The sequence below is a fragment of the Arachis hypogaea genome, chromosome 11 (genome assembly GCF_003086295.3).
Source record: "Arachis hypogaea cultivar Tifrunner chromosome 11, arahy.Tifrunner.gnm2.J5K5, whole genome shotgun sequence".
In the NCBI taxonomy this organism is placed as follows: Eukaryota; Viridiplantae; Streptophyta; class Magnoliopsida; order Fabales; family Fabaceae; genus Arachis; species Arachis hypogaea.
The window spans coordinates 1742921-1759949 of NC_092046.1; the positions used below are offsets into that span (position 1 = coordinate 1742921).

At 28.7% G+C, this 17029-nt stretch overlaps 1 protein-coding gene across 2 annotated transcripts; it reads left to right on the forward strand.

Annotated features, from left to right (window-relative positions):
- The first annotated feature begins 7834 nt into the window (after nt 1–7834).
- On the forward strand, nt 7835–16912 carry LOC112719789 (uncharacterized). Of its 2 annotated transcripts, XM_025770490.2 has the most exons (4): nt 7835–8000; nt 8169–9573; nt 13889–14222; nt 14301–16912. In XM_025770490.2, the coding sequence occupies exons 1-4, from the start codon at nt 7978–7980 to the stop codon at nt 16724–16726; spliced, it is 4188 nt and encodes a 1395-aa protein (XP_025626275.1). In that variant the 5' UTR covers nt 7835–7977; the 3' UTR covers nt 16727–16912. The 2 variants fall into 2 exon arrangements, with proteins under 2 accessions (XP_025626275.1, XP_025626274.1); XM_025770489.2 differs by having other exon boundaries at nt 13889–16912.
- Nucleotides 16913–17029: the final 117 nt, after the last annotated feature.

Here is a 17029-nt window from a genome sequence, read left to right on the forward strand (position 1 = left end):
ATACATATATAACTCTTAAAAGCTTAAACTACTATAAATAAAAATACATAAATAGTATTATATATTCCCCATCATAAAGCACCAAGCATATATAGGTAAAAAAGAAAGTTGCACAATTCCTTAGTTGACCCAAAAATGTAGTCCCCTTCAAATAAAAAAAGGTTAAAGTTCAAAAGTTGTTAAGTGATATGATGGTGTTAAAGTAGGGCATCTTGTCTCTTGATATATATTATTGGAAGAGTTTTAAATGTATCGAAAATACTGGTGTTCCAGTTGTTTTAACCATTTATCTAAATTATAAAAAATCAATATAATATATATTAATTGAAATCAATGGTTAAAACAACTGAAACACCGGTATTTTTGATACATTTAAAAAAAAAATTTATATTATTATTATTATTGCATGATTATCTTTCCCGTCAAATTAGTTCGAATTTTAAGTAAAATGAGAACTAAATTAATTAAATTATAATTAATTCAGTTTTATATTTTTTTTTTGTATGTATATTCAAACTAAATCAAACTAATTAAAAATAAATAAATTGGTTTGATTCGAATAATTAGGTATAAAATAAAAACTAAAAAAAAGAATTTTTTTAAAAAATCATGTAAACATATAATATCAACTAACAAGTTAATAAAAAAATTATTTTTATTCAATATATAAATGACCGGCCAATGAATTATAGTTCAAATGGCATAATCTTCTCATACTTCATAAGAAATTACGAATTTAAATCTCCAAATATTTGATAAAAAATATATATATAAATGATCGTTTAAATAAATACAATAGATATATAATTAAATATATAACTGTGTAAAACATCAAATTTAATATATATATATTAGCATGCAAAATGTGAGGATATGCATGTGACACTGTATATATAAAACATCAAAATATATAAGCTGCGTATTTTGTTTCTTTATTCAGAAATAATAATGCTCATCTTAGGTACTTGGCATCTGCATTTTTTGGTTGTCACATAATAATATAAATTCAATAATTTAGACTTATCAAAAAATATAAATAAATAAAATATAATACACTTAACAGTAATAATATTTGATATAAAATATAATATAAGCTAGTGACCTCACATAATTAAGTACTATTCTTAACATTATACGGGGACTGTATGTGAGACATTATACTAGTGATTTTGATTGTGTTTGTACTAATATAGCTATAGTACCCAGCTAGCTAGAATAATTCTTTGAAATATCGGCTTTAATTATTTGTCACAATAATAATAATAATAACATGTTGTGGCTAATATATGCATACTACTTTCCTTCTAATTTTATAAAATAACATAATAGTTATTGTGAAATTAATATATGTTTCTTTTTTTTATGGAATTTATTTATTTCTTTTTAAGTTATTTGGAGAGAAAAAAATAATTAGGAATATGATTAATTTTTTTTTTTAAATTTTTAATTATGAACAATTTTAAACAATTTTTTATAAATGTTATTTGTTAAATTTTTTTGACAACTCTTATAAAATGTATTTTTATTTAAAAATATTATCTTAATTTTTTTATATTGCAACATTTTGTAAATATAGTTTTAGATATCAAAAACAACTATTTTTATGGGTTGTAAAAAATTTTATTATCTTTGTCTTGTTCAAAGGCAATTCGCCAAAAATATCTAAGATAACTTTTATTAAATATTGTTTCGAATATGGATTAATTATCTTAGACAAAAAATATCATAGTAGTTTAAAATGAATTAAAAATGAAAATTTTTAATTAGAAATAATTTTTAAATATAATAATTTAATTTATTTAAAGTAAAATTAACATGAATGATTAAATTAATAAAATTAACTTTATAGACCAAGATATATTTATTAATCATAATTTGAATACAATATATAGAAGTATATATAGGCTAAAATTTGTGCAGTTTAATAATATTGGCTTTGTATATATATATTTTTTTGGGTAAAAAACACAAATAAACCAATGGAGGATAGTTATTATATGAATAAGTCAAATTGAAGATTGATTCATGAATGAGTCAAAGCATACTTATATGTAATTCAAACCTATTTGGTTCGAACTCCAATTGCATATAGATCGAACCTATTTGGTTCGAACTAGACATACATAATTCGAACCTAATTAGTTCGAATTACACATGAATTGGGCTATCACATAATTCGAATCTAATTGGTTTGAATTACTAAGGAATAAGTGTGAATATGTTACGTGCATGGGATTGTAATTGAAATGAAACAAATTTAAAATGTTGTATAACTGAAAATTGGAATTAAATTAAAAATACACTTTATATATGCAACTTGAGAATTATTTAATTTTATTCTTAAATTTTATTTTATTTAACTTTATTTAATTTTAATTTTATTTTATTAGGATTTAATTTTCTTTAATTAAATTGAAATAAGGATAAAATTAACACAAAATAAAATGTTGAAAGTAAATCTAAACGAAATGAAATTTAACATTAAAAAATTAAGACAATTAAAGATATAAAGTATATTTTTCTCTTACAAAATTTGTAAACCAATTATTAAAAAAAAGTTAAAAAGGATTTGATTTTAGAAACATTTTTTAACAACGCAAAAAATTAAAACTAAACAGAGACTAATATATTAAAAAAAAAAACCTAATTTTTTATTACAATAAGTGATAAGTAAAGTATAAGTTATATTATAAATCAGAAGAGTACACTAACTATAATTTAGAGAAGTTTAGAATTGATCTTAAAGATATTTTTTATAAACTTTATATAATAAATAATTTTTTCGTATATATTACACCATTTTAAATTTGTTCCATTTCAATGAATATATAATTTATTACAAACATTTTTTAATGTCAATAAAAAATTTGATTTTTATCTTTTACGTGTATATTTCTTTAGCTCATCGCTGTTTCTAGAGATTATATAGTTAAATATTGGAATTAAATTAAAAATACACTTTATATATGCAATTTGAAGATTATTTTAATTTTATTTTTAAATTTTATTTTATTTAACTTTATTTAATTTTAATTTTATTTTATTAGGATTTAATGTTCTTTAATTAAATTGAAGTAAGGATAAAATTAACACAAAATAAAATGTAAAAGTAAATTGAAACGAAATGAAATTTAAGATTAAAAAACTAAGACAATTAAAGATATAAAGTATATTTTTTTCTTAAAAAATTTGTAATCAAATTATTAAAAAAAAATAAAAAAGATTTGATTTTAGAAGCATTTTTTAAGGAGGCAAACAATTAAACCCAAGCAGATACTAATATATTAAAAAAAACTTATTTTTTTACAATAAATAATAAGTAAAATATAAGTAATCTTAGAAATTAAAAGAGTACATTAATTATAATTTAAAAAAATTTAGAATTAATTTTAAAGATATTTTTTATAAACTTTATATAATAAATAATTTTTCTGTATATGTTACAACATTTTAAATTTTTTTCATTTCAATTACAATTCCATGCACGTAACATATTCACACTTATTCCTTAGTAATTCGAACTAATTAGGTTCGAATTATGTGATAGCCTAATTCATGTGTAATTCGAACCAATTAAGTTCGAATTATGTGTGTCTAGTTCGAACCAAATAGGTTCGATTTATATGCAATTGGAGTTCGAACCAAATAGGTTCGAATTACATATAAGTATGCTTTGGCTCATTCGTGAATCAATTTTCAATTTGGCTTATTCATGTAATAATTATCCTCCATTGGTTTATTTGTGGTTTTTAAACTTTTTTTTTTTTTTTTGGTATGGGAATAAGTAATTGGACTCTCTGATTATTTTGTACGAGATTTTTAAATATTTTTTAATATAAAATTGGAGGGTTTGTTTTTTTTTTGTATTTTTAAAATTTTTGCAGTTTATAGTTTATAAATCAGATCTTTTAATTTGTATATTTTAAATTTTTTTAACTTTTTAAATATAAATAAAAAAATTTAAATATAAAAATTAAAAAATTCTATTTTTATACTAAAAAATCGGATCGAACGGTCTAATTTATAGACCTTAAATTAATTTTTTTCATATTTTAAAAATATATCACAGTCTACATTTAAAAAAAAAACGTAGTTGTTAATCTAATATAAAAAATAAAAAAAAAGTGGTATATATATACACACACGGCCACCAAAATTCACTGTATATAATGATCAACGGTGAATGGATCATGATCGCAACAAGCTTTTTCTGTCACACAGTGTGCCTTGGCTGCTTTTGGTGCTTCTTAATGGTCACAAATACAATTCGGTTTCTTTTACTACTTTAAATATAATTTGTATCTATTTTAATTTAGCCCCTCTTTTAGGTTTTGTTATTGTTTTTCTATTCTTTTATTTTTAATTTTACGAGTCTATATATATATATATATATATATATATATCATCAAATGATAGTATTAATTAAATTTTATCCAATAAGTATATATTTATCAAGTAAAATAACAAAATTAACATATCATGTTAGAACAATTAATTTTGCTACCATATTGATTCACGCACTACCATCTGTGCATTTTAGATCATTCTAACAATATTTTTTTAAAAAGTAATATTTAAACACAAATATGTAATTATGTTAGAATTTAATTTTGATGTATTCAATATAAAGTAATTTTATATATGTATTAAATTATGTAATATTATATTAATAAAAATAATATTATATTATACATTATATTAAATACAAAAATTATAAACACCTAGTGGGACAAAATTTTGGTGTAAATATAAATAAAGAAAAGCGTTTACATTAAATGTATTATTATTGACGAGTTTGATAAATGTTAAACTTAGGACATAACGTATTATTATTTAATCGGTGAAATAAAAAGAAGGATATTTTAGCTTTGTTAGTTTATTATTAGAGAAAAGGATAAATAGATCCCTAATCTTTTGTCTCACGGATATTTTTGTCCTTGACCATTAAAAAATATTTTTAAATCCTTGACCTTCACAAAATTTGGACGGATTAGTCCCTGACAAAGGCATTTGGACGGATCAGTCCCTGACGGAGGCATTTGGACGGAGGAACTGATCCGTCCAAATTTTGTGAAGGTCAGAGATTTAAAAGTATTTCAATGGTCAGAAACAAAAATGTCCGTGAGACCTATTTGTCCTTTCTCTTATTATTATCTTAATGATAAACAGAGAGAAACATTTTTTTTCCCTTAAGAACTAGTGATTAGGCCACGTCTTATTAAAAAATTATACTATTTTATTTCCTTTATATATATATACAAATTTTATTTTGTAGCGACAATAAAAAAATATTAAAATATAAAAAATTAATAGTCTTAAAATTACATATATCAATAAATAATGAATTTAATTTATTTATTTATTTAAAAATCTCTTATATTTATCATATGCTAAAACATTTTTTTGAGTAAAGTATCATAATATTTTTAATTATTATATAAATTATTTAAAAATATTTATGAATAGAACAAAAATCTTATTGCATTTCTAGTAAGCACTATTATTATTGTTTGATTATTTTTATTTTCCCTGTCTATTTTTAATTCTTTTATAGGAAATTCTTTTTGTCTCAGTTTATTTATCATTTGAGAAAATTTTATATAGGAAAGGATTAATTACATTGAAGAAATAAATATATTTTTTTTCATACAAAGTAATGAAGAGAAAGACCTTAATAATTACATTTGTATCGAGTATTGACTAAATTTATATTATTTTTGGAAAAGTATCTTGCGGTTATTTTGTGTAATCAACAACATTCTTAATTAGTATTTCAAAATCTTTAAACTATTTATAATTAAATGGAAAGAATCTTTACATAAATTAAATTTATTCATTTACTAAAAAAGTATAAATGACAATAAAAATATAAGATACTGTTGTAATAATTTGTAAGCGTATATACTAACGAATTATATCTCAAATGATATAGTTTTTTTATTTTTATCTAGAAGTCTCGTGTTCGAGTCTCACTCCTAACTTAAAAAAAAATTATATACCAATCTAATTTAATTATAAGCGTGTATATTTTTATAAGAAAAGAAAACCACAATTTATATCCTAAATAAATTAATTTTTTGCTAGAAAGATCTTAATTACAATCATGAACTTTAAAATCTAGATTTTATTGTTGACTATGTTAGAAGGAAATTTGTTTATGTTTTAACATTTTAAATATTTTATATATAAAAATAATAATTATATTAAGTATATACAAAAAATAACCACTAATTAGCCACATTATATAAGTACATATTTGACTTTTTGTAAAATTATTTTTTATTATACTAATGTAAACAAGCTTAACTATTTGTTTGTTATATGTTTGCTTATTCTAGTGGCTATTTGAAAAAAATAAATAAATTAATGTGTGTAAATTAAACAAATATAAATACATAACGTATAATTTAAAAATTATTTTTTAATTAAATTTATTCAATCATACTATGTTTACACAAAAAAAAAAAAAATAACAATACCAATTTATTTGACAATACGTGTAAAAAAATTTGATTATTTTAACAATTGAATATTGAGTTAAAAAAATATGAATGAACATATATATATATATATATATATATATATATATATATATAATATTCATTAATTTGGTTTTTAGTACACATAAATTACTTTTGAAACTTATTATTGCATAAAAAATTTAAATCTTAATATATAAATTCTTTAAAGCTAAAATAATCATACTTGATAAAAAAAATCTAATGAAAAACAAATTGTTAATTAGATTTTCATTTCTACAAATTATTATTGTAAATTCTACTCTTTTAAATATAAAAAAATATTATTTGTATATTAAAATTGGCCACTAAAATCAACCACTAATATTTTTACGTATAAATATATATGTAGTTTAATTTTTTTCACTATATATATATTTTAACGTGTATTTTGTATTGATAATTGATTTTAGTGGTTAATTTTAATGTAGACGTAACATAATTAATTAAATATTACTCTGCAAATACCGGAGAAAAAAATAATTAACTTTTTACATTTATTTTTCTTTTTACTTAAAAATATTTAATTAGATATGCATAAAATTAAGCCAAAAAAGTTGAACTCAATAAAATATATTAATTATTTATTTTATTCTATTTAAAAAAATCTATCTGTAGATACTAAGTGTGCATGTCTGTGTCTTGGTGAGAGTTACAAAAGAAGTGACTTTCTGTGACGACCGAATGCACACACTTTCTTTTATATATATATATATTTTATCCATAAATTATTTAAGAAATAAGCACAAACACAATATTATATAATAGAAAAAGTAAAATAAAAAAAAAACTTTCGTTTAAACACACTATTTTGAATTTCTGCTTCTCACCTTTCTATTGTCTAAAGAGAAAGAACAACGAAGAAAACGAAAATGTTTGGGGTCATTGAGACATTGAGAATCAAAGGCAACTATGACTTTTTTTTTTGTTTATTTATTCATTTTTTATTTTGTATTTTTTAATTATTACTGAAATAAATAAATAATTTTATACTATTATCTCCCTAACATTATTCGTTATTATTTATTAGTTACTTAAAATGCATATTATAGATAAATTTGACTATAATTAGAAGTAATTTATAAAATAATTTTTAATTAATAAAAATATAACTATTATACAAACATATTATGACTGTTATTAATACACATATTATGTATAAGAAAGTAATATTTTTCTGCAGAAAAATAATTTGTTGTATAAAATAAATATATTTTCTAATCCCGGTGGAATAATTTTATTAAATAATTAAGTTAAATGTATAAATATGAAATTAGTTGTACAGTTGAAATATTCGCATTACTTGACGACTTTACTCACACAGCGGCAGCTAGCTCTCTCTCTCTCTAATCCAAAACCATTTCTCTCTCTCTTCCTTCATGTCTTTTTCTTCTGATCTTCTATCACCACTACTTCTTCTTCTTCAGCTTCATAGTCTCTTTCTCTTTCTCGCTGGATCATGTCTCGAGCATTCTCAATAAGGCATTTATCTACGCTTCATCTTCCTTTTTATTTTCTCATTTGTTTTGTTTTATTTTATTTTGGTTTTAGCTGGGTTTATGAGTGAGTAGGGTGACTGTTATGACTGTAACTAACTCTTGTCTCTTTCTTCTGGTTTTGTTGTGTGGGTTTTGATTCGGTGCTTCGCAGGGGCTATGCCTTTATCATGAGGTCGCGCGACGTCTTCCAGTGCTGGCCCTTCCCGACCAGCGACGCAACCGCAGAGCAAGTACGCTCATGGCTTCCTCCGATGACTGTTCCCAACTGGACCACTGACGACTACGACGACTCTGAGCTCAGATCCAACCGCATCGCCTCCGGAGAACAGGAAAATGAAAATCCTCCGTCGGATGCTGCAGCTTCGAGAGAATCGAAAAGCTCAGAAAAGTCATCGTCGCAGGAGGAAGAAGGAGAGGCGGAGAAATTGGAGATTCAGGCGGTGGATGACGCGGTATCTCATGGCGACAACGGCAAGAAGGAATCGGAGAAATCGGAAAAGTTGCCGGAGGAGGAGGAGGTGGAGAAATTGGAGAATCCGGCGGTGGTGGAGACGGCATCTCAAGCAGACGACGGCGAGAGAGAATCGGAGAAGTTGGATGAAGAAGAGGAGGAGAAATTGGAGATGGTTTGCCCGGTGTGCGGCGATTTCAAAGCGGCGACTCTGACGGCGGTGAACGTGCACATGGACGGATGCCTGAGGGAGGATCGGCGTCGGCGACAGATGAAGATGTCGAAATTGAAGTCAAAGTCAAAAGCGCCAAAGAAGAAGCGCTACATCACCGAGATTTTCAATGTTGAAGACGAAGAGGAAAAACTAGAGCAAGAAGAGAATCTAATGGAGGAGGAGGAAGAGGAGGAGATGGAGAATGAGCGACCCGAAATCGAGACGGAGATGAAGTTCTGGCCGTTCGGAGAGGACGTATCCGTCACGGTCGAGAAGTTCCGGTGGCTTTCACGGCGGCTCGAGGAGCTGAGATCCAAAGGAGCCACTGGTGGCGGCAGCCAATCAATGAGATCGGAAGGAGGAAAAACGAATTCCGTGTCGGAGGATTCGTTGTCTTCACCGGAGGAGGAGGAGGAGAAATTGGAGATGGTTTGTCCCGTTTGTAGGGTTTTCAAGGCGGCGACGGTGACTGCGGCGAACGCGCACATCGACGGTTGCCTCGCGCAAGCGATGAGGGAAGAGCGGTGGCAGATAAGGAAGAAGCTGGGGTCGAATCTCAAGCCTAAAACGCAAAAGAAGCGTTCCCTCACTGAGATTCTCAACGTGGCGCCGCAAATCGACACTGGAAACTGTGACGCACCGGTGGATGCTACAGTAGATGAAGAAGAAGATAACATGGAACGTGGCGCAGGTAAGAGAAAGAAGAATACAAAGAAGAACGCAAAGAAGAAAAAGAAGAAGATAATGGTGAAGAAGAAAAGCAAGGTTCAAAAGCGCGTTTGCCTTGTACCTCTGAGCACTAAGAGTAAGATGGTGAAAATGAAGAAGCCGAAGAAAAAGAAAAGGAAGAATAAGAAGAATTTGTTCAACGACGAGTTCGCTGCAACGAAGGTACGCTACGTGTATGTACATATATATGGTTTACATTACATGAAATAATAGGATTTTATCGTTATTATGCATGCTAGTTCCTTGATTTTAATTTGAGCTTATTGGATCAGAGGCAACCAACTATGCGATTAATGGAATTTAAAACATAAAATATTAGCTTTAAATTATATCTTAGCTTCTTGGTGTTGTATGTGTTGCTTTTCTCTTAGTAACAGAAGCTCTAGATAACAGAGATAGCATCACTTTTGTTATATGAGGAAGAAATTAAACTGGGTTGATGACTATCATAGTGTGAGATTTATGTCTGAACTAAAATTCAGGAAGAGAAAAACAATATTCAAGATAAAACATGGTTATTAGAGAGTTGGGTACACGGGAAATTAAAGGACATGCATTTAGTTCGGAGTACGTAATTTGTTATTAAATAGAGAGAATTTGATATATGAAATAGAGAATTTGGCATGCCATACAAAAGTAATTAAGAAATACAATGTATATATATGAGGTAAAGGTCTTAATAGGTAGAAGGAATTCAGAAGAAAATGGAAAAGAGAAGGGGGGCTGATGGTGTGGTGCTGGGATGTTGATCCAGCTGGAAGTTGTTTAGGAAGGACAGGTATATATGATAGCTATATAGAAGGGGCCACTCATGGGTCATGTGTTAAGAGGTGGAAGAAGGTAACTGAGTCTGATGATGATGGGTTCTTTCTGCCCCGTCACTATTAGCAAATAATTTGAAAAGGGTAATTATCATACATGGGGCCATCATCATGGGCATGGTGTATATATATAGATAAACATTCATATAATTTCATTATCTTATGGCTGGCCTTGCTTTTCTGACCTAACTCTAGCAGATAGAGGTTAACATACAACTTATTAGGTGCTTGAATTTGTTTGGGGTATATTAGGAATTGGGAGATCATATCCATTTCGTTTGGGATATATACTGAACTGTATTGATGATTTATACGACTTCAACATTTAGACACTGTTGAAATAAAATCTTGTATAATTTCAAAGGTGAATCATAAATTAGTAAGTGCACTATCCCAAACAAAATGAGTTAATGGCTAGTAATTCTCCTTATAGTTGGGTGGATTTTGGTTATAGTCTTAGTGGCGTGATATTAGATCATTATGGAGGTGGAGTTCTACTCTAAAGTGTATTATTTTATGCACTCGTGAGGGAGGTACTGATGCTAGTGTTGGATATATCTACACTTTTATGTATATAATGATTCTAATTTGGTGTTATGTGTGATAATAATACGTGAATGAGAAACTTGTCTGATTTTATTCTGAAACTGTTTTAGTCTTTGGTGGGTTAATTTGCTCTTATAGTATATGTGTCGCTTAGTCAAAAGGAAGTTAGTTTGTATTTTGTGAATTTTATTTTATACCAGCGTTGTTTTTTAGATGCAACCAAACCAATGAGTAAAAGTTGTCAAATATATAACTTTAAGGAGCTGATTGTGAAGGTTGCACACAATATTGTAGATGTTGGTTAGTGGTATCTTTTTTTCCTAGACCGGACCGTACTCCAAAACCAAAATCAATGTAATCACATTAAAATTGTGAAATTCCATGGATAGGTTTTATTGGTTCAACAAGAGTGTTAAGTACATAGTCAAAATTTTGGTGACTATTTAAACACCAACTTTGATAATGTTTAATTCATTATATATTCCCATTTTTTTCATCCATAATTTAACCAATGTCAAATGAACTCCTACTTTTGAGCATGCCTTTAAAAGGGAAAAGAATATATTATTACTGGTCTTACGTTAGGAGAATGTCTCTACTCTAATCTTAGTTTTCTGGATGTCACTAGGCTAATCTTCCTTAATGCTTTATATTCCAACTTTATCTGATGATGATTATAATGTTTTTTTTTCGATTTGGCTAGGAAATAGGAATCATTATTATTACAGTTTCTATATAGAGGTAGTGCATGATATGTATGTAGTGTTTCGTAGATAAAAGGCCTCAAAATTTTCACGGGCTAAAGTATTCTTTATGCATCCTATTCATGCATTTACCCTATGATCCTCTCTCTTTAGTAGGCCTTTTTCAATGGATGTTTAGTAAAATTCTTTAGTATTGCTTTAATATCACAGTAATTTGTTTGTTAAGGAATTGCTTTTGCTCCGTTTCTTTAAAAGATACCTTTCTCTTTTCAATTTTTTGTTTTTGGGTTAATTTATAGTTGGAAACTTTTTCTAATATTGACGAATTCCTTTATTCTAAAACTTTAACTAAGCATCGATGGAAAAAGTTTATATTTAATAATTGTAATTTATGAAATTCAGAATGACTTTATCATAATTGTTTTATTTTCATGTTTGTAGGTGCATACATGATACATATATACTCCTATAAACATAACAAGTTGATAAGATTGAAGCTAGTACAAATTGTCTTTTAGGGTAAATCTTTCATATTTTATTTTGAAAAAAAAAAAACGCTTCAGGACATTTAAAAAAAAAAAAAGAGGTTAACTAGTCCGGGTTATCAGTTTTTTCAAGAAAAGAGAATAATGATAACAATTAACTCCAATAATGAAGAAATAATACTTAAATAAAGAGAGATCTGATATATCCTTTGGTTTTAATATGCGTTAATTAAAATACTAGTAGAGATGTATATTACTTAATTAAATAAATAAAAATGTTATAACATCTAAATGATGAGAAAGTTAAATAAAATATTTTAGTTCTTATTATGTGTCGTCGTAATGAGTTAAAATATTTTATATATTATAATTGTCTAATAAAAAAATATATTAAATTTCTTTTTCTCGACAAGAAAAATTGTCTTATAACGTATATATATTTACGTGTTATTATTATTATTAGTATTATTACATCTATTATTATTTATTTCTTTATTTTTGTTTATATTTATAAAATTAATTAATCAATTCTCTTTCATCAGTAAAATCAGCAAAACTATCTCTTTATTGATTAAATATATAAATACTTCATTATTATTTCTTATAGAGAGGTCTCTATCTTCTCCGAAAAGTAAAATATATATCCCCTCTCTCTTGACACACATTTTAATTACACTTTGCTTTCTTGTATTTTTAAAACGAGAAAAGCTATTTGTAGACCAAAATCAACCACTAAAATCAGCCACCAATATATTTATGTATAAATATATGTGTGGTTTAATTTATTTTCAATGTGTATTTGGTGGATGATTTTAATGGCTAATTTTAGTGTACACATAGCATAACCCTTTTAAAACCTACTCCGTCCGATCAAATAAGAAAAATAAAAACAAACTAGAATAGTAGAATTCAATCTTTACATGTTCATTATTTTACTTCCTAGAAAAAAAAGCTAGCCTTAATTAAGTAATAGTTATATATGTTATTGAAATATTTATGAAAAAAAAAATAATAAAAATAATAATAATAATAATATGATTTTCTTTTGAATTTTATGTAAAAGAATAAATATTAACAACAACAATTATATGATGATTATTTTTCAGAAAAAAAATTGATATATATGTTAAACTGAACTATTCTTATTCCCTTATTTTACTAAAAATATTATATATGAATATTATAAAATCAATTGCAGATAAAATACGTTTTTTTAAATAATTATGACAAATTATAGTTAGTAATATATTCTCTTAGTATACTATTATTAGTCACGTTCTTTTTTATATAGAAATTCATTTATATAAGTTTTAGTAAATAAAGAATATTTTGATCTTCAAATAACAAAATAATAATAATGAGAAGATCGAATTGCTAGAATAGGACAGGAGAGTTTATATTTCAAAGAAAGATGGGAAGTAGATGAATAACAAAATGTGTCTTAGGGCATGTACTTTACTCATCTAAAAGGTGGTGGTAATTAGTTGTTTAATTTGTTGCACAAATCTATTTCTATAGTATCCTATGAGTTATTTATCATCTAGTTTTTAAGTTTGAACACTATTTTAAATATAAAATTACATTTCCAAACAAATACCTTTCTACACTTACATGACAAAATAAATAAAATACATGAGAATGACTAAAATTTCTATCAAAGCATGCTCACAAGTCTTCCCCGACAAACCTTTTGCGTAGAGTATTTTCTTTTTTAAGTCCTTTTCGGTATATAAAATTTAGTTCCATTGAGTCACCTAAGCTTTTCCCCTCCTTTTCCATCCGTTTGCAATTCTTGTTAGAGTTGAGAGACATTCACTAGCTACCTATCACATCATTTTTCTGCATTATTCAGTTGTTAATATATATTATGCAATTATTGTTGTCATGGTTATTGTTTAAGTTAGTTTTCTTCGAGTCTCAGGAAGATGCATCTAAGAGCAAGGTGCAAAGGTCAGCAACAAGATCCACAAAACTAAAAGGAGTAGATGTTGAAGTTGATGTCATTGATGCTTCTCTTACCCATGAAAAGAAATTGGATTTGAAGATATTACCAGAAGAAAAGAAGGAACAAGTAAGTTGTGACTCAGTTGAAAAGCTACAAAAAGCAGTGTCTCCCATTCGTGGCATACTCAAGAATCACAAACATATCTCTCGAAATACTTCAAGTGGTGGTTGCAATGTTCAAGAAGGTACCGAAGAAGAAAGCCACTGTGATATGCAAGTGCCAACTTCAGACAAGCATGTGAGATTCTCTGGTAAGGATTATACACTTGGCCCAAAAGATAGAAGCTCATTTGATGAAACTGCTACTAACTTGGCTTCGGATGCATCAGAGTCTTCATTTGCAAATGAGCATTGCTCTGAAAGTGAGGCTGAGGCAACTCGGAATTTGGAGGCCAAAAAAAATGATGACAATAATGCCATTAACAAAGACAAAGGCAAGGAGGTTTGCCCTATTGCTGAAAGTAAACAGTTTTGCAATGCTCTTGGTCAAGTTGCAGCACAGAATTTCTTGCAGCCATGTACCAGTCAAGAGAAATCAAAGCACATTTCAGAGAAGGGTCAATCATCACCATCCAACGTGGCATTCCATGACAAGTCTGATAGAGTCAACACAACTCCACTGCATTGTTCTCCATATGCTGACGCTCCTAGATCTCTTCCTGCAGTTCAAACAGGACAGGTTTCTGGTGTAAATACGCAAGTGCCTGAATCTGAAGCTTTCATTTCCACTAGAAAATTCGTGGATCATATGGAGGATAGGACTATTAAATCTGCCACTACGAACGTGAACTCTAACTCGAATTCAAATACAAGGACATTTTTGGGGCCTTCATCCTCGTATTCTACTTCGTTTAACAAAGCAAATGAGAGGCCTGAATTTCAACCGCATAATTATGGCGACAATGGTAATAATGGCAAAGCTTTAAGTAGCAGACCATCATTTAGCATCTTTAATGCAGATATGACTGATAACTCGAACCAGTTTCTTGGCCAGGGAAAAGCAAATGCAAGAGAAAATCTCATGGACCAGAACTTTATTGGTTTGCCACTCAATTCTCACGGTGAGCTGATCAATTTCAGTTCCAATTCCATCAGCGGAAAAGCAGTGATGAATCAACAACCGGATAAATCATGCATATTAAAAGGTTACTTTAATGCACCTATGAAAGAAACTTCCCATCAAAATAGCCAACAACATTCAAGCATTGGTGCGAGGAATGTGGTTCAGAAGACGGTTCAAGATAGGCTAAATCCATTTCCACATTACCCAGCCAGGTTAGGTGTTACAGAGTTACATGGAAGTAGCCGAACAAACATCTTCCAGCAAAATTCTGATAGTAGGAGTTCCGGTCACTTTGTTCAGCTGCTTGATTCGGGTTTGAATCTTGCCAGATCCTATCCCGTCGAACGCGACAAGACGCCTAACTACATGGGAAATGGAATGATTTATCCAAAAGAAAGTTCAGGACCTATTGCACCGAGTGCTGGACCTTCCCGCCAACCAACAATGAGATTGATGGGTAAAGATGTTCTAATTGGTGGGAGCAACAAAGAGAAACAAACATTTGTGAGAGGTGAAGAATCCAGAAGGAGGCATTATCCTGAGCATCATGCTGCTACGGACAATTCTTTATTGGGAAGATGCTCTAAGCTGGATCGGGCTTCTGGTTCACATTCATCACAAACACCACCTGAGAATGTGTTAATTCAAAGTAACCCATCATTACAAGGCACTGTTTTGATGACTGGTACAGGCTCTGGATTTCTTCAAAGTAATCATGTATGCCAACAAGGAAACCTTGGACTCAACAAAAATATTGCTAGTTCTAATTTGCAGTGGCAATCTACGTCTGGTGCCAAACCAAAATCACACATCAGCTTTAAGTCTCAAGTACTACCATCTCCTCAGCATACTCCTTTACCCCAACTTGAGCTGAATGACAGGAATAAGCACCATCATCATGCTTCGAGTTCAGCATCCGAATTTCCTTTAATGCACCAAGGTGTTGAAGAACAGGCAAAAATATCATTGTTTCAGAGGCAAAGTGCTACTTTTGCAACTTTCCCACCATGGTTGTTAGGTCCAACAGAAAGGCTTCCAGGGACCTCTGCTACTAGAAGCTTTCCTCAAGATACAAGGGGAAACAATTTCACTACACCGGCCGGGAACCATTCAGCAGAATTTCGGTATCCTCCTGATCCTGGTCCACCACCAATTGTTGCTCAACCTCCATATATTCCAGTTACTCCCCTTAACAAATCACCACACTCTGCAGTAAATAGTGGATTTATAAACATACCTCAGGTCGCTGACAGAGTGAATCCGAATGGTATCATGACTACTACCAATGACCATAATCATCATCCATACACAAACACCAGGAAAAGACCAGCTTCTAATTTCATTGATCTTATAAGGCCTAACAAGTTACAAAATATAGCAGTGCAAGGAAACTCATTTGGCCGCATGATCGGTTCAACCGGAGGAAGCTCAAGTGCAGGGTTGCAAAGAAATGCAGGAGCTGTTGAACTTGGTTCCCAATTGAATGGTGCAATATACTCAAGACAGAATCAAACTCAGAATCTGAACCCTGCAAGTCATATTGGTGCTAATTCCATTCTAAGACCCTCTCAGAACATGGATCAGAACTATACAAGAACAATGAATTCTTCTGCCATTCCAAATACTGCGACAACTGACTGTGATAGAGATCTTGAACTTCGGAGGAGACTTACAAAAATGCATAGGTTTTAGGCCTAAATCAACATTTTATGGTATCAGGTTCTTTTTCTTTTTCCTTTTTTTTTTCATTATAGTATATCCAATGAAACATTATTTATCAGTTCTATATTTAGATATTCATCTTCATTCAAAGTATTATTCCTTCATGTTAGCTTTTATTGCAAAGACAACAATTTATCTTATTTTGCGAATTCCATGTTGGTTCGTCTCGTTTTTATGTTTACCTTTATTTTTAATTTGTTATCTTTATTTTATACCAATCATAATATATTCTATCGTGAAAAGTAAAGTATTGTGGAAGCTATATATAATATA